The sequence below is a fragment of the Rhinoderma darwinii genome, chromosome 5, assembly GCF_050947455.1.
Source record: "Rhinoderma darwinii isolate aRhiDar2 chromosome 5, aRhiDar2.hap1, whole genome shotgun sequence".
In the NCBI taxonomy this organism is placed as follows: domain Eukaryota; kingdom Metazoa; phylum Chordata; class Amphibia; order Anura; family Rhinodermatidae; genus Rhinoderma; species Rhinoderma darwinii.
Window position 1 is genome coordinate 330,762,826 of NC_134691.1, and position 24,826 is coordinate 330,787,651.

The 24,826-nt window shown below is 42.7% G+C and overlaps 1 protein-coding gene across 1 annotated transcript; it reads right to left on the minus strand.

Moving 5' to 3' along the window:
- Nucleotides 1-3,160: 3,160 nt before the first annotated feature.
- LOC142652179 (serum paraoxonase/arylesterase 2-like) lies at nt 3,161-23,449 on the minus strand. Its single transcript, XM_075827735.1, has 9 exons — nt 23,321-23,449; nt 16,266-16,336; nt 15,931-15,986; nt 13,443-13,611; nt 10,543-10,669; nt 9,408-9,608; nt 5,384-5,465; nt 4,260-4,388; nt 3,161-3,433 (listed from the first exon to the last, which is right to left on the minus strand). The coding sequence occupies exons 1-9, from the start codon at nt 23,392-23,394 to the stop codon at nt 3,272-3,274; spliced, it is 1,071 nt and encodes a 356-aa protein (XP_075683850.1). The 5' UTR covers nt 23,395-23,449; the 3' UTR covers nt 3,161-3,271.
- Nucleotides 23,450-24,826: the final 1,377 nt, after the last annotated feature.

Here is a 24,826-nt window from a genome sequence, read left to right on the forward strand (position 1 = left end):
GTTAAAAAAAAAAATCATAGTTTTTTTTTTTTGCCGGATGGAAATGAGTAGTCTACTACGCTATTCCATCCTACAAAGAAAAGTTATATTTACGTATACTAGCCCGACAGAGGCCAAAAGGGCACAATGTAAACTAGGCCTTGCCTAAAAATGCGACACTCTCGAATAAACCACTAATTTGGAGGCTGCAGAAATATTTTTGAAAGATTAGCCTATCAGTGACATCACTGAACCTTGAAGCACTGCAATGCCGCAACCATATGTGTTCACAAATTTGCTGGGAGTAATCGACAGATATCATTTACTGTATAACAACCGCTTTACTGGATACAGAATCCAAGTTTTGCGACAGGTAAAACTGCTATTTTTTTTTGGGGGGGGGGGGATATTTCCATTCCATGCAACGTACAAGTGTTCTGGTGCTTCTGATTATTAATTTGCATGACATGAAACCCATGTCGAGATTAGTGTTGTTATTTTTTTTGTACCTTCTTACGGTGCTGTTTTATTGGTATTTTTGTGTATTGTCCGGATCCTTTGATTTTTTTCTATTTTTTGGTAGCCTTCAATGGCTAGCCATCTGCTGTACTCTGACTACTCTTTGGCCTAAGTTACACAGGTGATTTTTAATAGTGTGATATAAAAAACAAAAAGTTTCTGGTTACAAAAGGGGATTTCCACATTCAACAATCCGGTTTTTGTTAGAATAGTCCTCCGACAATAAGCTGATCACAGAGTGATCAATTGCCCTTCAGCACCATCACAGGGCAAGTGAAGTATTACACATTGCTCATTGAAATCAATAGGCTTTTTATGTAATCACTGGGCATGCCAGGTCCTCCAGAGCGAGAGATGCTCTTTAAAGCCGGCCCCTGTTTTGGTTAACAAAGGAGGGAACTCTCTCTATTGACTCGTAATTCCGTAACAGGGGATCTCTAAAATACGAGACCAATCCCATTCTCCATTCTAGGCAATAGGTCAAAAACACTATACACTGTCAACACGATCTGTCCACAATTGTCCATGTACCATGAGCAATAGATTATAATGTTTCCCAAGCAAAGCAGTTGTTCTCATTACCACAAAAAATTCCTGTGTAGCTTAGGCCTCCAATGCCTGTGATAAAATGCCATTTCTAAATGTAAGCAAACCTCTTGTCAATGGATATTATTATTGTAAAAAAATGAATGCAATAATAAAAAATAAAGAAAAAGTTGTAAATCCTGAATTTTGTTATGTTTTATATGCATTATGGTATGCTATACTAAGGGAAGGTCAACGAGGGCAGGACTGGAGTGTGATTGAAATATCTTCTCCCAGGTCCTCTACTAATGCCAAAGTGCTGCCTTGGAAGATCACTGCCCACGGCCATCATCACCTGTAAATAATTACATATGGCGCCCCAAAAGTGGGACAGTTAAGGGGCAAAGAGAGACAGAGGGATTTTTAGTCAAAAGTATAGACTGTCCCTTCGAAAGAGAGACATTTAGTGGGGAAGGATGGACGGCTCCATTGGATACCAGACAAAATATAATTTGCTTACATCTCCTGTAGCAGCCACAGAGTTAAAAAAAAGAATGTATATTATTATTTTATTTTTATTATTGCTGCCTATTAAACTAGAATGTGCTAAAATCCGGACATCCCCATAGAGCGTGTTCACACAGTGCACATAAAACGTGGGAATACTAACCTTTGGCACCAACACTAGTACCTATGGAGGAAAAAACAAATCTCTAGAGAGATAGGCAGTACTATCTGTTTTTACATCGTTTACACGGAGGCAGTACTTTCTGTGTCTACATCATTAACAGGTAAAGACAGGGAGGAAGTACTAACTGCCTATCTCATTAACAGGGAGGCAGTACTATCTGTGTCTACATCACTTGCAGGAAGAGAGACAAGTTATCTGTACCCTCATCATTTACTGGAAGAAGCATAGAGGCAGTACTATCTGTACCTACATCATAAACCGGTAGAGACATGGAAGCAGTACTAACTGTACCTACATCATATAAAGGGAGACACAGAGGAAGTACTATCTGTGCCTACATCGTTTACAGGTAAAGACAAGGAGGCAGTACTATCTACCTACTTTATTTATTTACAAAGAGGCAGCACTATCTGTACCTACTGTATTCACAGGGAGGCAGTACTATCTGTCTACATTATTTACAGGGAAGCAGTACTATCTGTACCTCCATTATTGACGGTGCATACATTTACAGAGAGAGGCAGTACAATCTGTACACCATTTACAGGAAGGCATTGCGATTTGTGGCTACATCATATACAGGGATAGACGGGAGCAATATTATCTGTTCATACATCATAGACGGGAGCAGTACTATCTGAGCCTACGTTAGTTGCAGGGAGACAAGACTATCTGTATCCTCATCATTTACAGAAAGAAACAGGCAGTACTATCTACTTACATCATATACAAGGAGAGACAGTACTATCTGTGCCTACATCGTTTACCAGCAAAGACAAGGAGGCAGTACTATCTACCTACATCTATGTGTACATAATATATAGAGGAAGATAGAACTATGTGAAGCTACATCTTTTATATGGAGGCGAGCTATCTGCCTATATAAATGACAGAGAGGCGGTACTATCTGTACCTACAGCAATATCTGTGCCTATATCATAATCTACAATTCTCAATTCTGCATCTATGACAAGTGGCAAGAGAGATAGAAGTCATACATAATTTACAACATCTGCTTTCTGTCAATGTAGGGACAAGAGGGACTGTCAGTATTCTGAATGCCATCCCAGCACCCCCTCAGTTCTCCATATTGAAATGATAGCAGGGCACTTCTTTGCCACGTAATTTAAACGGTTCTTCATTGAACTCAATGAAGAGCAGCTCAAGATATACGAGCGTCACAGATGCCTCGTATATTACGAGGAGGAGCATTTACGTGTGAAACGAGGCAGCTGTAAACAGTCTGTCTTTTCACACGTAAATGCCTCTCATCGTGTGAACATACCCTTAATCAAAAAGCCAAGTGGACTATCTGTACACCGCTATCTGTAGCCCCTCCCCCAACTTTAAGCAGGTGAGTTGGGGATTATAGGAGCGGAATAGATAACATTTTGTTATTTTATTAGATTCACCCAAATTTACAAAAAGCAAAAATAATTTTTGGGGTTTTAGGTAATGGAGCCTTTATTTTGTTTTGTATTTTCTAAAAAGTTCTCGGAGTAATAATCCAGTTTTTGCCATTCGAGGAGCGTTTCACGACCCACAATGTGAGGAGCATTACTCCAGCTGACAGCGCAGGGCTCGGTGGAATACGGTACCCACAAGTAGCTGCCCCTCGTATACGGATGCACAGGATGACCCCTGAATCACTGACCCATTGTTCACATAGACTCTGGAGATGATGGGATTATCTGAGTGAATATTCTGTACACGGATGACCTGACATGGAAAAAAAATTAGGAAAAAGTGAGAAGTGCACAAAATAAATAGACCCCAAATAAAAATGGAACACGAGACCCCATAAAGCCCAAGATATGCTGATGGCTCCTCCTGTCATCTGATGTCATATGTTCCCTGTCTCCGGCACCAAACCTAGGGACCAGCCTGGAATCAGTGACATCATCTGTAGCTTGCTTTGCTGTCGGGGGGCACTATTGCTGCCTTTGTTATGGGATACTGTGGTTGGCTGTTATGGAGCATCTGTAGCTGGCTCTGCTATGGGGGCACTGAGGCTGGTTCTGTTATTGGGCTTAGCGGCTAGATCTTTGTCCAGAGCACTGTAGCGGACTCTGCTATCGGGAAACTGTGTCTGGCTCTTTTATGGGTCACTTTGGTTGGCTATATTATGGGGGCACTTTGGCTGGCTCTGTCATGGAGCATCTGTAGCTGGCTCCGCTATGTTGGCCCTGAGGTTGATTCTGTTATTAAGCTCTGCGGCTAGCTTTGTTTTTAGAGCACTTTGGCTTGTTCTGTAATGGGGTGATCTCATGGGGCAGTGTCCGGTTCTGTTAGAGGACCTCATGTCTGGCTCAGTTATGGGGCCTCAGAGATGTGAGGCAGCCGCTCATCTGCCACTCGCTTCCCATAAGAGCTGCCAGTCCACAATAATTGCCGTTTCCCCTTCTTAGTGTATTTTACAGGCTGTGACCATTCAGGTTGCCTAGCAACTACTTGACTTCCTGTCTAGGTGACCACCATTTGAGTACATGTAACTGCATGGTAAGCGAAACGCAGTAGTTAGATAATAGAATATATGATAACTGACCTCTGAGCAGGGGAGATCTTCTGTGTTGTATATGAAGAGTTTGTATAAATTTGGATGACCTCCGGTCCAAATATCTCCAGTCACTGGGTCCACTGACAGATTATCCACAAGCGTATCTAAATTGACCGCCTTGTATGGACATGGGGGAAAAAACGTTGTAAAAAAAAAAAAAAAGTATATACAGCATAGAGATTTATATCCACAACTATGAGAGGTGAAAAGATGATAGATAGATAGATAGATAGATAGATAGATAGATAGATAGATAGATAGATAGATAGATAGATAGATATGAGGTAGATAGATATGAGGTAGATAGATAGATAGATAGATAGATAGATAGATAGATAGATAGATAGATAGATAGATAGATAGATAGACAGATCAAATTTGAACTTTAAAGAGGATCTGTCACCAGTTTATTGATTCCCTATCTCCTAACTAATCTGATCGGCGCTATGATGCTGATAACTACAGTGGGATTTTCTTTTTCAAAGACGTTTATTATTTGCAAAGTTATGAGCATTTTTCTAAATATGCTAATTTGGCTCTAATAGCCAAATAGGATGTGACTTTCTTTTCACTCTGGGCGGTGTAATGTTTTCTGTATGACGCTGTCCAATCAGCATACAGCTTCTCCCCCTTCCCTGCCCAGCAACACAGTGTGATCATCTAGTATACAGCTTCCATTCCCGATTGTGTATTCAACTGGTGGTATATCTGGTTGTTTCACAGCTAGAACTGCGATCCTGGTGTCAGATGAAAGATTAGATGCCACCAGAACCGCTGTTCTGGGTGGTCCACAGCCCGAGATATGGCTATTTGAAGTGATCCCCCTTCCCTCTAGCCTCAGTCTCTCACACTGTGTGAAGCAGCTTCATTCTGATTGGACAGCGTCAGAGGCTGTGAGGAGGCTCCGCCTCAGAAGAATCGCTGTTGTTACCTCCCACTTGTCTAGTAAAGGCTCATTTACATATTTAGAAAAAAGCTCATAACTTTTAAAATAATAAAAGCTTTGGGGCACAATTTTCACTAGTATGATCAGTGTGACAGCGCCTAGTAGATCAGCGAGGGGATTGTGCATTACTAAACTAGTGACAGATCCTCTAACACTACATTTTTACCTTTATTGGGGAGAGAGACCAATCTTTATTCTTTTCATAGACATTAATTGTATGACGTGTGAGATCAGCAGCATAGATATATCTACAAGACACAAATGTCACAATAAATCATTGACTGAACTGTCCTGCGGCCGTACTATCTGCTCTCTTATTCCTGATGACCTACCTGGGTACCTGCACATAGATTTAGGAGATAGATGGAAAGGAATACACTGCAGGATCAGAATTTTGCCTCTGGGGTGTATCACAGTTACCCACTAAAACCCAGAATTGGTATCAGACCACACAAAGTTTTATTACATTTTTAGGTCACCAACTCTGTACTGTTTAATTACAGAATATATATTTTATAGGAGCCGGCGCTCATTTTGTTTTATAAATACAGAGTTTACAATCTCCCGTTCTTTTTACACAGCCAAAGTTACATGGTAAAACTCTGACTCCCTGCAGTCACCACTGAACTCCCTGCAGTCACCACTGAGCTCCCTGCGGTCACCACTGACCTCCCTGCAGTCACCACTGACCTCCCTGCAGTCACCACTGACCTCCCTGCAGTCACCACTGACCTCCCTGCAGTCACCACTGAGCTCCCTGCAGTCACCACTGAACTCCCTGCAGTCACCACTGAGCTCCCTGCAGTCACCAAAGAGCTCCCTGCAGTCACCACTGACCTCCCTGCAGTCACCACTGACCTCCCTGCAGTCACCACTGACCTCCCTGCAGTCACCACAGAGCTCCCTGCAGTCACCACTGAGCTCCCTGCAGTCACCACTGAGCTCCCTGCAGTCACCACTGACCTCCCTGCAGTCACCACTGACCTCCCTGCAGTCACCACAGAGCTCCCTGCAGTCACCACAGAGCTCCCTGCAGTCACCACTGACCTCCCTGCAGTCACCACTGAGCTCCCTGCAGTCACCACTGACCTCCCTGCAGTCACCACTGAGCTCCCTGCAGTCACCACTGAGCTCCCTGCAGTCACCACTAACCTCCCTGCAGTCACCACAGAGCTCCCTGCAGTCACCAAAGAGCTCCCTGCAGTCACCACTGACCTCCCTGCAGTCACCACTGACCTCCCTGCAGTCACCACTGACCTCCCTGCAGTCACCACAGAGCTCCCTGCAGTCACCACTGACCTCCCTGCAGTCACCACTGAGCTCCCTGCAGTTACCACTGACCTCCCTGCAGTCACCACTGACCTCCCTGCAGTCACCACTGACCTCCCTGCAGTCACCACAGAGCTCCCTGCAGTCACCACAGAGCTCCCTGCAGTCACCACTGACCTCCCTGCAGTTACCACAGAGCTCCCTGCGGTTACCACAGACATCCCTGCGGTCACCACTGACCTCCCTGCGGTCACCACAGAGCTCCCTGCGGTCACCACTGACCTCCCTGCGGTCACCACTGAGCTCCCTGCGGTCACCACTGACCTCCCTGCGGTCACCACTGACCTCCCTGCGGTCACCACTGAGCTCCCTGCGGTCACCACTGACCTCCCTGCGGTCACCACTGACCTCCCTGCGGTCACCACTGAGATCCCTGCATGCCGCAAGTATTAACTCAGTGAGAGCTGTTGAAAACTTTATCTGGTAAACTCCACCTAGTGGCCACTTCAGGCAAACTATGCCAAGAAGCAGGAGGGGGAGTCTAGTTCCGGACGCCCTCTCCCCCTGGGCAACATATCTTGAGCACTCCCTGGTATGGCCGTCTTTAACCTGTAAAGTTCATCCTCTTGCAATTGGTCAAGAATGAATTTAGATCAAAGCTAGAGATGAGGATTCTGCAATTTCTTTTTATCAGGAACCCAGCGTTGATGTAGTTTATTGGATTCCTCTGGCTCTTCTTATTCAAATTAGCAATCAGAGTGGGACTGGCCCAATAGAGGATCCTCCGGAGCCCCTTGTTCTGACACAATAATAGTTCTCTACTAGAACAGGGCCACAAAGCTCCAGCAGAAGACAACCCCATGTGTAGGAGACTTTGGAGCCTCTAGGGCCAATTCTCCATGGATTATATCTCAGATGACATATTAGACCGTACTAATGATATGTTCTCATGCACATCTACTGTATAGATTGAAGGTGGGGTGATCCGAATCTTGTCTAAGGGGGGGGGGGGGGGAGGTTAACCTGGTCCGCAACTGTAATGTGGACTCGTATATTTTGTGCCGGAGATGTAGTGGGCATGTACAGGGCGTACGAATCCTCAGGTACAATTCTATAGCATGACCTCAGACACGAGGATATGGGTTTACTTGTCAGACGTCCATCCCAAGTTGAAGGTTGAGTTTCAGGTCGAATTAGACTGGAGCCAGGTGTCTGGATAAGGAGGGCGATATGAGTTTGTATGATACAAGTTGTGCACGCTTTTCATTTTTTGGGGTGCATCTGTTACAACAATGGATAAGCATTGAAAAAGTTGCAGAACCTTACCCCCTGCTAGCTTGGTGGTGCTCTTGTGGTAAATCACACTTTGAATGCAGCTCAATGGGATAGGACACACTGGGGCAGAGGGATTGGGCCAGTCTGAGCTGGGTCAACGGATCCATTGCAGTGCCCCATAGATTCTACAGGAGCCGCCTCCATGGCGTGGTGTAAGAAAATAAAGTATGGTGTGTATGTTTTGTCTTCCACCAGGATTTCCATGACGGATTCAAAATGAGATCTAGTCGGAGATCAGGGGCAAACGCAGGATTTCCAAAGGGGGTTTTCCTGGTGTGTTGGTAAATGCCCCTAATTATAAAGACTTTATCAATTTTCTACATAAATTGCATCAAACCCTTGGGAGTTTTTGGAGCAGGTGATAGTTTTTTTCTGGTGGTCTAGAGCAGTTATGTAGTCTGAGGGTATGTTCACACGGCCTATTTACGGACGTAATTCTGGCGTTTTTGCCCCGAATTACGTCCGAAAATAGCGCCTCAATAGCGCTGACAAACATCTGCCCATTGAAAGCAATGGATAGACGTTTGTCTGTTCACACGAGGCGTAATTTACGCGCCGCTGTCAAATGACGGCGCGTAAATAGACGCCTGCGCCAAAGAAGTGACCTGTCACTTCTTTGGCCGTAATTGGAGCCGTTATTCATTGACTCCAATGAATAGCAGCGCCAATTACGCCCGTAATGGACGCGGCGTTCAAGAGCCTGCACATGCCGTTACGGCTGAAATTACGGGGATGTTTTCAGGCTGAAACATCCCCGTAATTTCAGCCGTTACGGACGCCCTCGTGTGAACATACCCTAAGGCTGGGTTCACACGAGCATGTTCGGTCCGTAATGGACGGAACGTATTTCGGCCGCAAGTCCCGGCCGAACACACTGCAGGGAGCCGGGCTCCTAGCATCATACTTATGTATGACACTAGGAGTCCCTGCTTCTCCATGGAACTATTGTCCCGTACTGAAAACATGATTACAGTATGGGACAGTTGTCCTGCAGAGAGGCAGGGACTCCTAGCATCGTACATAACTATGATGCTAGGAGCCCGGCTCCCTGCAGTGTGTTCGGTCCGGGACTTGCAGCCAAAATACGTTCCGTCCATTAAGGACGTAACATGCTCGTGTGAACCCAGCCTAAGGCGAAGAAGGGGTTAATATTGGTATACATTATAAATGGTCAATATGTGTTAATATCTAATATACCTGGAGGTCTATGGTGCTTTAGTGGTTAACATTTAATCATTCATTGTAAATATATTTTATATAATAATGTTATATTGTTTAGGATGGTTCAGGGGTTAGCGGCGGTTTCAGACAGAAAATTGTACTTATAATTTAATTCTATTTAATAAATAGGTCCAGCATTTTTAGGACTCAGATTTTTCGATAAACAGCCCCAAATCATCATTTTCCCCTTCGCACATTAACATGATAAAATTCTCTTTCTGCAGCTGCCACTAGGGGGAGTTCACTGCATAGGGATTTTTCAGCTCTCATTAATAAATTCATAAACAGTGAGCTCCCCCTAGTGGTGGGATTTCAGCCTTTAATTGTCTTTTTTTCCTAAACTGCTCAGAGGGGGGACCACTTACTTTTTGTCATTAGAAATGGTGATCCCATTACCACTGTACAATCCTGTGGCCACTTGTCTGACGTCACCAGGGCTGTAATATACAAGACTGGTCCACGATAATCCAAGGAAAAGTTCCACAACTTTCATGTAGAGATGGGTAAAGTAATAATCGTTGCTGGCGTAGAAGCTCTCAGGCCCAACGGCAACAATGTCATTCACACTAAAGGAAGAAAAAAATGTAAAGCGAAATTAGAGGGGTTGTCACGTATTAGAAAAAGGAAAAATTGCCTTTTTTTTTTCAAAAATAGCACCCCTCTTGTTTACAGGCTATGTTTGGTATTGCAGCTCAGCCCCATTCACTTACATACTGGCGATACCTGACACAAACTATGGACAAGAGTGGGGCTGTTTTTTTGGGGGAAAAGCAAATCCTTCTTTATTTTTTTTATTTTATTTTTTAAATCCTGTGCAACCTTAGGCCCTGTTCACACTGAGCTTTTTTGCAGGCTGGAATTTTGAGGCAGATTTTGACTTGCTTGCACTCTCTTGCAGCGTTTTCAGCGTTTTCCGGCTGTGGCCATTGAGCTCCGCGGGCAAAAAACGCAGAGAAATACGCTTTCCCTGCCACTAACGGGATAAAAAACGCCTCCGCCTCCCATTGAAATCAATGGGAAGTGATTTTGTCCGCTTTTTGGTGCGGGTTCCGCGTCAAAAACAGCGCCAAAAAACTTTGTGTGAACTAGCTGTTAGTGTTAAAGTGCACACGTCAAGCCTATTCATTAATTCTCCGAGCCAACAAAATACAATCGACTTTTATTCTCTTTACGTTGCCGAATCACCAAATGTATCTCAGTGGGGGGTGAATTGGTAATTTATTTAGTGGATCGATGGCTGCAAATGACAAAGCTCCAGCATCATCCCAACTCTATAGATGGAGATTGGACTTCAAAATCTCTCAGTAGTGCAGCCTCAGGCTTTGGGCCTGTAACTTCCAGCGCTCATATCTCAGCCTAGAAGTAAGATATTAAAAAATGGTTTTCACACTTTTGTTTTGCACTTAAAAGTCTTTTATAAATCTCACCTGGTAGGTTTCCTTTAAGAGGAAGAAATATAAAGCTATTAGAGGGGAAATGTAGATTTAATGGTTCTTGTACCTGTTGAGAAGTTCGTGTTTAACTGATTTCAGATGGATAAGAGCGTTTTCTTCCTCTACAAATCGAAATATCTCAATAATGGATTGTAACTGAGGATGATTCACCACAAAGAGATAAACCGAGTCATCTGAAAATGAAGGGGGAGACACAGAGAATTTACAAACATAAGAATAACAGCTTAAAGGGGCACATGGGGTTTGTGTTGATATATACGCAGTATGCTGAAGTGAAAAACATCCAATAAATAAATCCATAAAATAGCCAAGATCGGGACGTTTTAAGCCCTCCCACCATTCTGCCATTAATGCCCAGAAACGCCCCTTTTTCGTATGAATTTGCATAAACTCCGCCCTTTATTGTCCAGCTTGCAGAATTGATCAACCAAAATCGGGACTGTTGGCAAGTGGGCCATGGTGACATGTATCTTGTGATCATGGCGTCTAATGACAATGATGTCGCCCCACAGCGGGTTGTGATTGGCTGTTCCAATCACTTGAAGTGATGTCATCATACGCATCACTCCTACATACTAACACAATAGGACTGACCACCGAGGAAAAGAGCTGTAGAGGGTGCAGAGGTATAGGCAAACCCGGCTCTGGTGCCGAGGGGACCCATAGGCCCCTCAGTGACATAGGGAGACACCAGTATTATAAATAACATGTAGGTGGGGGACAAGTTACTGATTTTGCAGTGGGCGCAGGAGCTTCATCTCTGCCGAGGAAAACCTCTTTAATTTAGACTTTCCAGAAGGAATTTATGCAAAAAAACATTAAAATAATGAAAAGCCATTTCCTTTAAACGTTACACTAGGATAAGATAAGATCACATGAAATTCCAGGCCTAAAGCCTGAGGCTGCACTACTGAGAGAATCTGATGACAACATGTTCCCTTCTGATTTCTGTCAGGTGAAGTGTTGCCATGGACACCTTGGACCTCATTTTTAAAAACGGTCTAGAGGAAAAACTGGCCCATAGCAACCAATCACAGTGTAGCTTTCATTTTTCTTGAGCAGTTTCAGAACCTAAAACTGAGCTCTGATTGGATCATGCTTTGATAAACGTGTGGCCACATATCACTGAATGCAACAATATCTATGTATATATGTATTTATATACTGTATGTGCAAATAGATGTGGAGGATGATTTGCGTTCAAGGATCCCCATGACAACACCTGATGGAGATCAGAAGGGGGCACTAAAGGGACTTTATACATTTCTTCTGGTAGGACGCAGACCTGGGAGCAAATAAAATTAGCAACCGACCATGTCTAATATATAAAATTAAGCAATTTTGCAAATAGTTTTGATTAAAAATATGGTTGTTTTATTTTATTCAGTTCCTATGCAGATCTATGTGTCTCCATGGTTACAGACTACAAATAGACTCTGTGTAGTCTGATCCTGCAGTCATCTATTCTCTTTCATCTGCTTCCTCTTCAACTGTCTGTAGGTTCGCAACAAAAAGAACATATTTCTAATGAAGACTATTTTCAAAATTGTTTTCGTTTTTGTTATTTTAAATGCACTGGAGCAATGGAAAAATGGTTGCAAAAGTATACACACCCTTTAATTTTTTTTTCCCCCCAGCGCTGGATAGAACATTTAAGCTGTAAAACTGGTTGCTGTTGGCAGCTGCTCCACTTTTTGTCTGCACTAGTTTTTTTACATGAGGCCCTCAGTTTTTCCCCTCAGCTTAACTTTACCCTGGCTAGTTTCCAGTATTTGATTGGCCGCCTTAAGATATGGGACATCAATATGTGGCCTATGGTATAATGATTAAAATTCTTGTACTCGCCTTTATATGCGTGACCTTTAAAATGTGTTTAACAGCTGGAGCAGACAGTGTGATATCTTTCTATAGGGGCTCCGGCCTGCAGAATATCTCTTCTCTACACATATGTACGTGATTACATTTGCAATTTTGAACATATTAAAGTAGATCTATGAGTTTTCCTGGCATGTCTATTGTAGTAAGTACAGTACTTGTACGCCCCATGAACTAACAAGTTTGAAGCATCCTTTCTTAGAAATCTTTGTTGTGTCGATCCTCAGTTGTTCCTCCTGGAAATGTATGAATAAATTAACAATAGCGTTACCATTTTCCTTGTCCAATCAGTGCTGACCCTGTCACACTGTAGAGACACACCCTATTGACCAGAGGAATGGTAATACTCAATTCATATATTTCCAGGAGAGATAACAGAGGAATGACACAACGCAACATTGCTCCAGAATTGTTATTTTATGGGAAATGCAAGTATTTACTAAAACGGACATGTCAGGAGAGCTGATTGATCCTCTAAATCATGAAGGTAAAGTGATTGATTGTCCAGTTTGGACAACCATGTCACTGAAGGATGTTAAAGGGGTTCTCCGCTTTGGACAATTCATTTTTGTAAGAAAAGTCCCTCATAATAAGCTGATTACAGGGTGTCCTGCTGGTAAGACCCTCGGTATTCAGCTGTAATCTGTGGAGGAACCTAACAGCAAGCGTTCAATTTCCCTGCAGTGCCCCCACAGGAGAAATAAAGCATTACACAGTTCTAATTGAAATCTATAGCTTGTCCATGCAATGCACATAGGTGTTGGGTCCTCCAGACTGAGAAACGCTCTTTGTAGCCGCTCTCTGTTCTGGGTCAGGATCCTGACACGGAAAAAGCCCTTAAATCCCATTATATTATAATACATTTATTCATAGCGGACTACTGGGTCTAACAGAGAGAGGCTGCAAAGAGTGGCTCATTTTTCTGGAGGAACGCAGCCAGTTGTATATTACATACATTAATTCAGTGGGCGCTGTGTAACGCGTTTCGCTTGATGAAGCTAAGCCCCCCCCCCCCTGGCAATGGCAGTGTATCTCAGCAATGCAGGAAGGAAGCGGTTCTTAACGCCTTACCCTTCTCATCAATGTACGTGCTTATTCCATGAGGGTTGAAGGAAGACGAATCAAACCCTTTGCTGATGCGGAGGGGAGATGGACTGAGGCTGTCGTCTTTCAGGTCTAAAATGAGTATTTGTCCCGGTTCATCAGGTGCAAAGTTCACAAGCATTGGATACTTCAGACCCTTAAAAAAAATGTGCAAGTAATCAGTAAAATATATATTTCATAAAGTGCCCCTCCCCCGCCACCCACAACGGTGACTTTAAGGGGATGTTCACATGCGGCAGATTTTTAGCAAACTTTTCTGCAACTGAGAATATGTCCCGTACATGTGAATGCGGTTGTTTCTGCAGCATGTGCATGGATTTATGCAAACCTCACCCAGATGAATGCGACAGTCACAGACATTTCTGCAAGACGTCTGCAGCGTGTGAATATACCCTTAAGGGGTTGTCTCATTTCGCCAATACTTTTTTTAATTGAGGTCGGTCTGGTGGTCAGCAGGTTGCCACAGGTCCGGCTCGAGTATCTCCCAGCACTTTACCGCCAAGGAACGTTGCCATCAGTTTTATATTGTTCCTCACAGCGGCCACTACAGGGTAAATGTGGAATTACATGCCGGCCATTCAAATGAATAGGTGACCATGTAATTTGCGGGTTATTTTTGTGTAAATAAAGTTTATTCATAATACATTAAAAGTTCAGCAACTTTCACATACTTTGTGTTTCAAATTCACTATTTTGAAAGATTGCTGCTTGCTGTCAGTGAATAGAAACATTCTTGCTTACATCTGGAGGCTGAAAACCTATATAGTCCTATTATTTTTTATAACCAAGTTTCTAGACAATGCTTTGTGGGCTAAATACATCAGCAGCACAAACGTCTGTCCTGTCCTGAGTTGTTACACAATATCAGTGCAGGTAAAATGAGTCCAGGCTATTTAATTCACAGAGGATTTTATTGACTAGATAGAATTGTAACAAACCCTCAGCTGTGAGTAGTATTATGTCTGTGCAGGTTTACAGCTTCTAGATGTAAAAAACAAATGTTTCCAATTACATGGAGCAAGCAGAGATCTTGAAAATAATGAATATTTTAATATTTTAAAATCCCATATTCTCTAAATTGGTTTGGATTTGCAAATCAGGGACAATTACGCCACGTCTGAACATACCCTAAGTACAGGTGGGAGGGGGTTACTTTTGCAAAGTGTAACATAAAAATATTTTAAAGTTCATCTGGGATACGTCTAAATTACAAGGCAATAATTTTTTTCATTGTTTTTTTTTTCATTGTTACATTGCATCTAATAAAAAATAAAGTAACTTTGCAAACAGGCTTGATTAAAAAATCTCTGACCGTTTCGTGTCTACAGCTACTATACACACCTATGTGTCTCCATGGTAACAGACTGCAAACAAAGCCTGTGTAGTCTGATCCTGCAGTCACACTAACTTTCATCTACCCCCTACTTCTCGCTAACATACATTTTGTTGATTAACTAGAAGTACGGGACAGATGGAAGGGAGTATGACTGCAGGATCACACTACACAGGATTTGTTTGTAGTCTGTTACCATGAAGACACATAGGTCTGCATTGGAGCTGTATACACAAAACGGTAGGACATTTTTAATCCAGACTTTTTGCAAAGTTGCTTCATTTTTTATTTTAAAGGCATTGAAGCAATCTTAAAAAAATGCATTGCCAAGGTGGACATAGGTTTTAAGATGATTAGGGCATTTTCGTGCACTTTTCACTATATTCTAAATATTCAAAGGTTATAGATAAGACATATATAAATAATCTGACATAGCTGAGCTCTTATCAGTATGAGCCTCATCCGGGTGTGACTGCAGTTAGCACCCATGAGGGGGGGATGGGGCTAGTGAGGGATCGTATGATCAGAAAATGACATACAGAATTTTTTAAAGTCAATGGGAGATAGGGAAACTGTCAATTCGGCAGGCGCCCATCCTATTGTCGGGATCATACTTTTCTGTTTGATATGCGTACCTCCTAAACTGTGAATAATGGGACAAGGGACATTTTGAGCCCGATCCACCCAGGAACTCCCACAAAACCTCCCAGAAATGCCCACTTGGAGACATATTTTAATTAGATTCGACCCCTTTTGAGGTCCGTTGTCTGTGACAATCTCGTGAAAAATGAGAAAACGTTTCGGCAGTTGCAGTTGACTTCACTGGAACTCCATGCCCCCCACCACCACTGCACTGCGCTCTTATCTGTACTGGTATTTCCCCAGTCCTGAGGGCAGAAGTAACCAGGAGGTCTGTGTACCACAGGGTAAGATGCGCGCTAGTCTCCATCACTCGAGCGTGGATTATTAGGTGGGTTTTCTCAACTATAGAATTTTATATATATATGGATTAATAATTTCACGCTGACATCATTCCTTTACTTGCTGACATCATTCCTTTACTTGCTGACATCATTTCCTGTGACGTCGATCAAAAAAATGTAAATAATGGTAAATACCCACAGTACTTATAAAGGCCAAACCATTTGGAAGAATCTCGATATCTTCAGAACCGGCCTCTGCGAAGGAAAAGAATAGAACATGGGGTTAGCGTGAATTCCATAATTTACAACATATAGATCCCTATTATACTCCAGAGCTGAATTTACAATACTGCAGGCTTCAGAGCTGAAATCTCCCAGTTGTCCCTGCTGGATATCTGCATTTTGGGAAGTGTGCCATTTATACTAAGCACTTTACTGTCATCTAATGTAGGAAAACGAGCCCCCCCATCCACCCCGCATTATAGGAGCTCAGCCAATACGTTAGGAGGTATGTCAAACAACAAGCTTGCTTACCGATCCCTTTCAAGAGTTGACAATTCGGGAGGTCTACAGGCTTTACCTCGTTGAAGATTTTGGATCTATGACTGCAAAAATTAAAGCAAAAAATCAAATTTCTAATTTTAGTATCTACACAAAAATTGGCAAATTCAGTCCATCTATTCTGTTCCACTTCTTTATGTTTCATCAAAAATGTTGCAGCAGGGTGACCCAAAAATATCTGATACCATCACAACAATGCTGCCCAACTGACAAAATCACCCACCATGTTTTGGGGGTCAACCCATCCGAAGGCCACTGTGTAGTAAATGATTACTTGTTTTAGGGGTCAAATAGTATAACATATATCATGTTGTTGTATTGTGACATAGTATAATAAGAGAAGAAAATAATGAAGAAGGCAACTAAGTATATAAATAATAGTAATAATAATAGTAATAAAAATAATAATAACATTATAATTATTATTACTATTATTATCCACCTATTATGGGCTGGTTACTGCTGAGTTGTGTTGCCCCCAGTATTTACAATGCCGAGCAGCTGTATGTGGGTGGGACTTAAGTCTGATTTACAGCTCTGCATTCATTTCCTGTGTTGTCACAGATCTTTGATATATATGTATATATGTTATTTCATTCTGGCTTCATATTCTACTGCGGACAGTTACCGGCATTGACAAAAATGATATATATATATATATATATATATATATATATATATATATGTATTTATTAGTTCCATGTGGGTCTGATCACTGGGACCCCATTCATTGACCCTCATGTTGGAAGGGGGCCAAGTGGTAGAAGCCCCACCGATGTGACCAATATTACATTTATCACCAGTTAATTTACAGGGTTTATTCGGCAATGGATTGGATCGGTCACAGATGGGATATTGGGCACAGGTCAGGGCTGGTGGAGGTCAATAGCAAGGTCTGAAATAGACTGTGTCGGCACCGGTTCACAACCCGATTACGCTACTGCATCCCGCCTAAACACACAGGGACTCAAATTGTTTATGAGCAGTAATGTCCCGATCCAGGCTACACACGGGTGGTCCCTGAATATCATTGGCCCATGCATCAGGAATTCCAGTATGATGGCCCTCTAAATGTAATGACCCTGTGCGTCTATGACCATCCACCATTGATTTTCTTCTCACAACTATCTTATGCAATATTAGAGAAACCTTTACACCAGGCCCGGACGTCCTTGACCAGAGTTCTGTGTAGACATTTGTACACATTTCACAATGTCATCTCTCAATATTGTATGAAGCCTCAGGACTGAGATGTCCTGAAGTTGAGTTCAACAACTATGTGGAAAGAGGAGGATTTAGTATTTCTCATATATTGCGCCCCTGGGCCGGGTATTATCCATCCCTACATAAATCTTCTTTTAGTCTGTACACAGAAGGCCCATTGGTTCCAATGGGCTCACCGACGACTTCAACCACTGATCATCTCATTGTTGAGGGTGTCATTGCCAAACTCTGTGCTAGCTAAAATGTCCCAGGTGTAAACAAGAGTATCCCCAGTGCCAGGTGCAGTGCCCACAGGGCCTGCTACTGTGACCTGTGCTGTTCAGGATCCTCATCTCTTGACCAGAGTGGAGAACGGTTACAAAGAGCGTCTCTCGCTCTGGAGGACCAGTCCTGTCTCGTATTACACACACAACACATTGATATGAATGGACACAGTGTAATGCTTAATTTCCCCTGTGGTGGCGCTGCAGGGAAATTGAACACTTACTGCTAGGTTTTACCCACAGATTGCAGCTGATCGCTGCGGTCCCAGCAGGGGTACAATATGAGATCAGCTTATCGTCAAGGGATCCTTTTAATAAGTAGGTATTGTCCAACAAAATCACAGACATTCCCTTAAAGTGAACTTCCAGTTGAATTTCTTTTTTTTTTAAAAACTTGATATATGTCACAAGTTTACATAGGTAAGATCCGTGAGCTGGGACCTTCTGAGTGTTATGTCCCTTACTTTGAGCTGTTGGCTGTTGTTGGCAACGTGGCTCTGGCTGTTACTAGGTGGGCACAGTAGCTAAAACCGGGGGTATTGTGGATGACTTTGTTAGTGGGAGAAAACTCCGCACAATTCTTACCTGTGGTACATGTGCTCCAACAAGACGTGCCAACATTAAATTACATGGACCCTGTGCATGAGGTGTGTGTGGGCCCCTCTACTGCACCATTCACATACTGACCACATTGTACACATGATGCACATGTGGCACTCACACATAGAATACATGCCACATGCCTACACTGATACACTGTAACAAACTGCAGTTGTATAACTAGATCTGTGATTGTTTTCTGATTCTGAATGTAAAGAAAACATTTTTCATTCACTGACAACAAGCAAAAATATTTCAAATAGTGCAGAATTGAAACAAACGTATTACTTATTGTTATTAGAAAGTTGCAGAATTTTATATTTACAATGAATAATACTGGACAATCTCTTTAACTGATTGCCAAATATAGTGCCCACCATCTGGCCCTCCAAGGTATCACAGTGATAAATCAAAGTCCAGAGGGAAATCTTTTATGTTCGGCCAATTTATCACAACCCGAGCTCAGTCAAACTAACATTCAATTAATTCAAACATTCATTGATTTAAAGTAAAGCTCCATTTTTTTTTACACTATATTATTTTAGGTCTAAGATTCTGTGCTAAATAATTTCATAATATTACTTTATAACAGTTGGAATTTTGTTTCTCTAATACTGAGCTACAAATCCTGTGTATAAGAATACGGGTAAGGGTATGTTCACACGGCCAAATTTCAGACGTATACGAGGCGTATTATGCCTCGTTTTACGTCTGAAAATACGGCTCCAATATGTCGGCAAACATCTGCCCATTCATTTGAATGGGTTTGCCGACGTACTGTGCAGACGACCTGTTATTTACGCGTCGTCGTTTGACAGCTGTCAAACGACGACGCGTAAAAATACAGCCTCGTCAAAAGAAGTGCAGGACACTTCTTTGGACGTTTTTGGAGCTGTTTTCTCATAGACTCCAATGAAAACAGCTCCAAAAACGAGTTGGTAAAAAAACGAGTTGGTAAAAATGCGAGTTGGTAAAAAAACGTCTGAAAAGCAGGGTCTGTTTTCCCTTGAAAACAGCTCTGGATTTTCAGACGTTTTGGTTGACTACGTGTGAACATACCCTAAAAGATAAAATTTGAGCTACCTGTACCCACCACTAGAGGGAGCTTAAGAGTTTACTGCATACGACTTATGTATTGAACTCAGTAATAACACAGTATGCAGTAAGCTCCTCCCCTTACGGAAACAGACGATCTCGCTGTAATATGTTGTTTCCGTAAGCCCGGCCACCCCTCCACTTAGTCTCTGTCTTTATGCGACAGTCAGCATCAGCCTCACCAGACGGGGTTGGGAGACACGCATGCTCGAGAAAGGTACTGGTCCTAGCGCTGGGATCTCCATCTATCAGACATGAATGACATATCTGTGAATATGTTTTAGATGGGGATACTTCTTTAAAGAGGCTACCCAGAGAGATAAAATTGATGGCGTATCCTTAGGTTAGGCTATTAATATCTGATCGGTGGGGGTCCGATTCTCGGCACCCCCACGATCAGCTATTTTTAAGGGGCCGCGACTTTCCCTTTATCGCTCACGCTGCTCCATAATGTAAAGTGCTGACATATTTGTTGAGGCGGTTCGCAGTATTACAGCCTTCTCGCGCTACAAGTGTGTCGGCGTTTGACAGTATGGAGCAGTGTTAGGCTTCGTTCACATCTGCGTCGGAGCTTTCCGTCGGGGGAACCCATGAACGGAATCCAAACGGAAACCATAGGTTTCCATTTGCATCACCATTTATTGCAATGGTGACGGATCCGGTGCAAATGGTTTACGTTTGTCACCGTTGTTTAAGGGTTCCGTCGTTTTGATGGAATTAATACCATAGTCGACTGCGCTATTCATTCCGACAAAATAACTGAACCCTTGCACAATGGTGACAAATGGAAACCATTTGCATCGGATCCGTCACCATTGGTATCAATGTTGATGCAAACGGAAACCTATGGTTTCCGTTTGTTGCAGTTTGGATTCCGTTGAGGGGTTCCCCTGACGGAAAGCTCCGACGGAACCCATGAACGAAGCCCCGACGCAGATGTGAACGAAGCCTAAAGAGTGAAGTCACACCCCCACTGATCAAATATTGATGGCCTATTCTGAGGATGGACATCAAATTTTTGTCTCCGTAAAACCCCTTTCATATGAGACCCCAGACCAGTCCTCTAAATATATTTCAGACCCTATAACTTAATTCATTCCCGAGATTAGACAAAAGCAAAAAAATATTCACACCCCTGACCAGATTATATACTCATCCTCCTCCCTCCCAGATCTTGTTCAGCTGCAGCACCGCTACACTTGGTCCTGACACTGAACGGGGAACAGGAGCCGGGAGCAAAGAGGGCAAGTATACAGGCCAAATTTTTTTAAGCCTCCCCGGGTGCGTGTGTTTGGTGCGACTTTCTAATTACTTTTTATTAAAAATTATTTTCAGTTTTTGAGATACAGTTGCTTTGTATTCTGTATCTAGCACTAAGACCTGAATCCGTCAGCGGGACTGACGGTTTCAGTGTCAGCGGGTCCTGCTTGTCTCTGACACGCAAGATCCACCTGTTATGAACTTAGATGTGATAAATTACAGGTGGATCCTGCGTGTCAGAGACAAGCAGGACCCGCTGACACTGAACCCGTCAGTGCTGCTGACATGACGGATTCAGGTCTCAGCGCTAGATTCAGCTGCTCTATATACAGGATACAAAGCAGCTGTATCTCAAAAAGTCAAAATAATGTTTAATAAAACGTAATTAGAAAGTTGCACCAAACACACAGATACATTTTTATTTTAAAAAAAACCACAACATTTTCAAAGGTTTACATAGCCGTTAAAAAAGTGGGACTCCCAGTAGAATCGGGAGAGTTGACATGCCTGGGAAAGTAAAGTTCTTCTGGATTTCGCCAGTCTTGACATAAACAATAGTGCCCGGGGCAGGTGACGACCGTGGAGGCTGCGAGAGGGGAGGTAATAGCTGCAGGTCAGGGTGGCACTTGACTTGTGTAGATCATTGCTGCTTAGAAACCTGTTTATGTTCCTTCCCCAGGTGGATTCTTCTGATCTAAGATATGAACCTATCACCTGCTCAGAGGCATTGGACATCCCGGGAAGCCTGCCAATGTCAGCATGAGAATTTTAGCTGCGGTTATAATTGCCTTCAGCTTCGCCGCTTTCCTCATTTGACTCCCGGGCTGGCAGCTGATTGTCCGTCAAGGAGAGAAAACCTCCACCAGGTCTAAAAGAGACCATGATCGTCCATCACCAGAAAGCAGCAAAGGTATTGAACAAATACCACTGCTACCTGTGCACTGCTACCTCTGCACCTGCTGCGATGAGACTACATGACGTCCCAGCCAAGATCCTGCAGTACAATGGGTGACGGATGCCACTGCAATGTATACGTTATGGGCTTCTCAAAAGCTTTTCATGACTAGAAGTTGAATGGATGTTATGTTAGGGTTTGTCCACACGTAACGGATTTGCTGCAGAAAATGGTGCGGATTTTGCTGCGTTTTTCTCTATGTTGGGGGATGGTGACGTCTCCTCTGAAATACTCAGCAAGGCAGTTCACATTCTGCAACAAGAATTGACCTAAAAATACGCAACGCAGGTGAATTTCTGCTCGGAAATTTTACGCAGCGTCTGGATGAGATTTGTTAAATCTCACCAACTTGGCTGCTACTGTATTCTGCTGCGCAATTCCGGATGGAAAATACACAGCAATACCGTTACCTGTGGACAAGCCCTTAGTCTATGGCTGACGGATGCTTATGTTCACACATGGCGTATACTCTGCATAAAAGTACATAGCGTATCCGCCCTGGACCCCGCAGGGAATTCCAGCTGGAAAAAACAAACCAAATTGTGATGCAGTTTTTTGGGCAAAATGTCCACTGCGGAAAAAAACATCAGATAAAAAAAAAATAAAAAAATTTGCTTATACTTACCCGTCATCGCGACGCGTCCCTCTGATGACTGTGCAGCCCGGGCTCCTGGGATCATGCGGTCACATGGGATAAAAAGATTTGCTCAAATCTCATCCACTTTGCTGCTACCCTATTACGCTGCAGATTTTCCGCAATTAAATCCGCAGTGTTTACGCTACGTGTGAACTTACTCTGACAGCGGCATCTTTCACTATAGACTATAATGGTGTACGTTTAACGGATACGTCAAGAAAAGTACAGAAAAGGATTTGTTCGGACGGAATCCTTGATACCGAACCAAGTGATTATTTTCTACTATAAAGGAACTATCAGAAGTGAAGGACTATAACCCCCAGCAGGAGTTTTTCTGCTGACCGTGGTGCAGCTTTGATGACCGTCGCTCATCCGGGATTGGAGCCAAGTTCAGTCATTTGCTGTTTCACCGATGCTTTCTTTATACTTTATCTTGTTTATCTTTTTACCTTGTCTTTTTTTCTTTTCCTGCAATAAACTATTCATTTATCTAGTGACTAACTGGGCTGCGAGTTTTATTAAAGGGGTTCTCCACTTTGGACTGTCCCTACTTGTTAGAAGGATCCCTTAACGATAACCTGATCACAAAGTCTTCCCCGGCTGGGACACCCGGCGATCAGCTGTAATCTGTGGGGAAACCTGGCAGTAAGTGTTTAATTTCTCTGCAGCGCCACCACAGGGGAAATGAAGAAATTACAGTGTCCATTCATATCAATGTGTTGTCTGTGTAATACAGGACAGGATAGGTCCTCCAGAGACGCTCTATGTAACCGCTCTCCACTCCACTCAGTCCTTGATACATTCTTACATATTTGCCAAGTGTCTCTAATGCCTATACACAGTCCTATATACTGTCCGGTCATGTATATAACTCATATAATATTGATGTAGGGAACACCACGCTCAAAATCAGGACACCGAACACTATATACTGCAAAGAAATCACACAAAGTTACACAACTGCTAGTGAAGAACTGCAAAGCCAATAACTTACCAGAAATTCATTATCCGTTCCCCCAGCAGGGCCAGGAGCGCCCCAACAAGGGCTAATTTGAGCAGCGTCCCCATGTCTGCAGTGCTGTCCCTGGTTTCCCGACTGAACTTTATAACACGAGAACTAGAGGAGACGATGAGGGAGGATCTCTGATCACAGCAGCACAAGAACCGGGAGCTACAACTTGTGTAAACAGGTTTCTGTCAATCACTAAAGATAATTGCCTGTCCCGACTGGTGCAGCACCCAACGAGAGGGGCAACTCTTTTGTACTTAACCCCTTAATGACCAGCCTATTTTAGACCTTAATGATCAAGCCATTTTTTACGTTCTTCCATCGTCGCATTCCAAGAGCTATAACTTTTTTATTTTTGCGTCGACATAGCTGTATAAGGTCTTGTTTTTTGCGGGACAAGTTGTACTTTTTAATAGCACCATTTTGAGGTACATATTATTTATTGATTAACTTTTATTAACTTTTTTTTTGGGGGGGGGGGGGGAATAGAAAAAAACCTGAAATTTCGCCACTCTTTTTCGCATCTTAAATTTTCGCTGTTTACCGTGTTGTATAAATAACACAATAACTTTATTCAACGGGTTGTTACGATTGCAACGATACCAAATTTGTATAGTTTTTGTATGTTTTACTACTTTTACACAGGAAAAACGCTTTTTTTTCAAAATGATTTGTTTTTGTGTCTCCATATTTGAAGAGCCGTAACTTTTTTATTGCTCCGCCGATGCAGTTGTATGAGGGCTTTTTTTTGTGGGAAGACTTGTAGTTTTTATTGGTACCATTTTGGAGTAGATGCGACTTTTTGATCACTTTTTATCACATTTTTTCTAAGTCAGGATTCACATAAACAGCAATTTTTCCATAGGTTTTTATTACATTTTTTACAGCGTTCACCTTGCGGGTTAAATAATGTAATAGATTTATAGTCGGGGTCGTTACGGACGCGGCGATACCAAATATGTGTAACTTTTTTACTTTGTTTTGGTTTTTTAATAGTAAAGCAGTTTGTAAGGGGAAAAGCTGGGTTTTTCATTTTTTTTCAAATTTTTTTTTTATTAACTTTATGAAACTTTTTTTTTACTAGTCCCACTAGGGGACTTTAATATGCGATTCTCCGATCGCTATTATAATACACTGTAATACTTCTGTATTGCAGTGTATTACTGCCTGTCCGTTTAACACGGACAGGCACCTGCTAGGTCATGCCTCTGGCAGCTGAGAGCAGGGAGATTTGACAGCTCCCTGCTCTGTTTATTTTATAAAAAGGCATATGCATCAGAATAAAGGCCATTAGTGGCCGCCGTTAAAAGGCGTATTGGCGGTCACTAACGGGGTTGTCCGGGTTTTCAAAATATTGGGGTTATGGCTGCAAATGAGAAAAAAAAAAGGAAAAAAAAAGCAATACTTACCTTTCCTTTCCCCCAGCGATAACGCTCCGGCGATACTCCCGGTCATTGTTTATATGCACGTAGCATGTGACTGCTACAGCCA

Excerpts from the sequence above, each read along its gene's own strand:
- LOC142652179 (XM_075827735.1), bottom strand. The coding sequence starts at position 23,394 with ATGGGGACGCTGCTCAAATTAGCCCTTGTTGGGGCGCTCCTGGCCCTG. Across the intron at positions 15,987-16,265 it reads TCAACTCTTGAAAGGGATCG|AGGCCGGTTCTGAAGATATC; the intron begins GTAAGCAAGCTT and ends TTTCCTTCGCAG. Across the intron at positions 4,389-5,383 it reads GGTCTCTCTCCCCAATAAAG|GCGGTCAATTTAGATACGCT; the intron begins GTAAAAATGTAG and ends TGTCCATACAAG.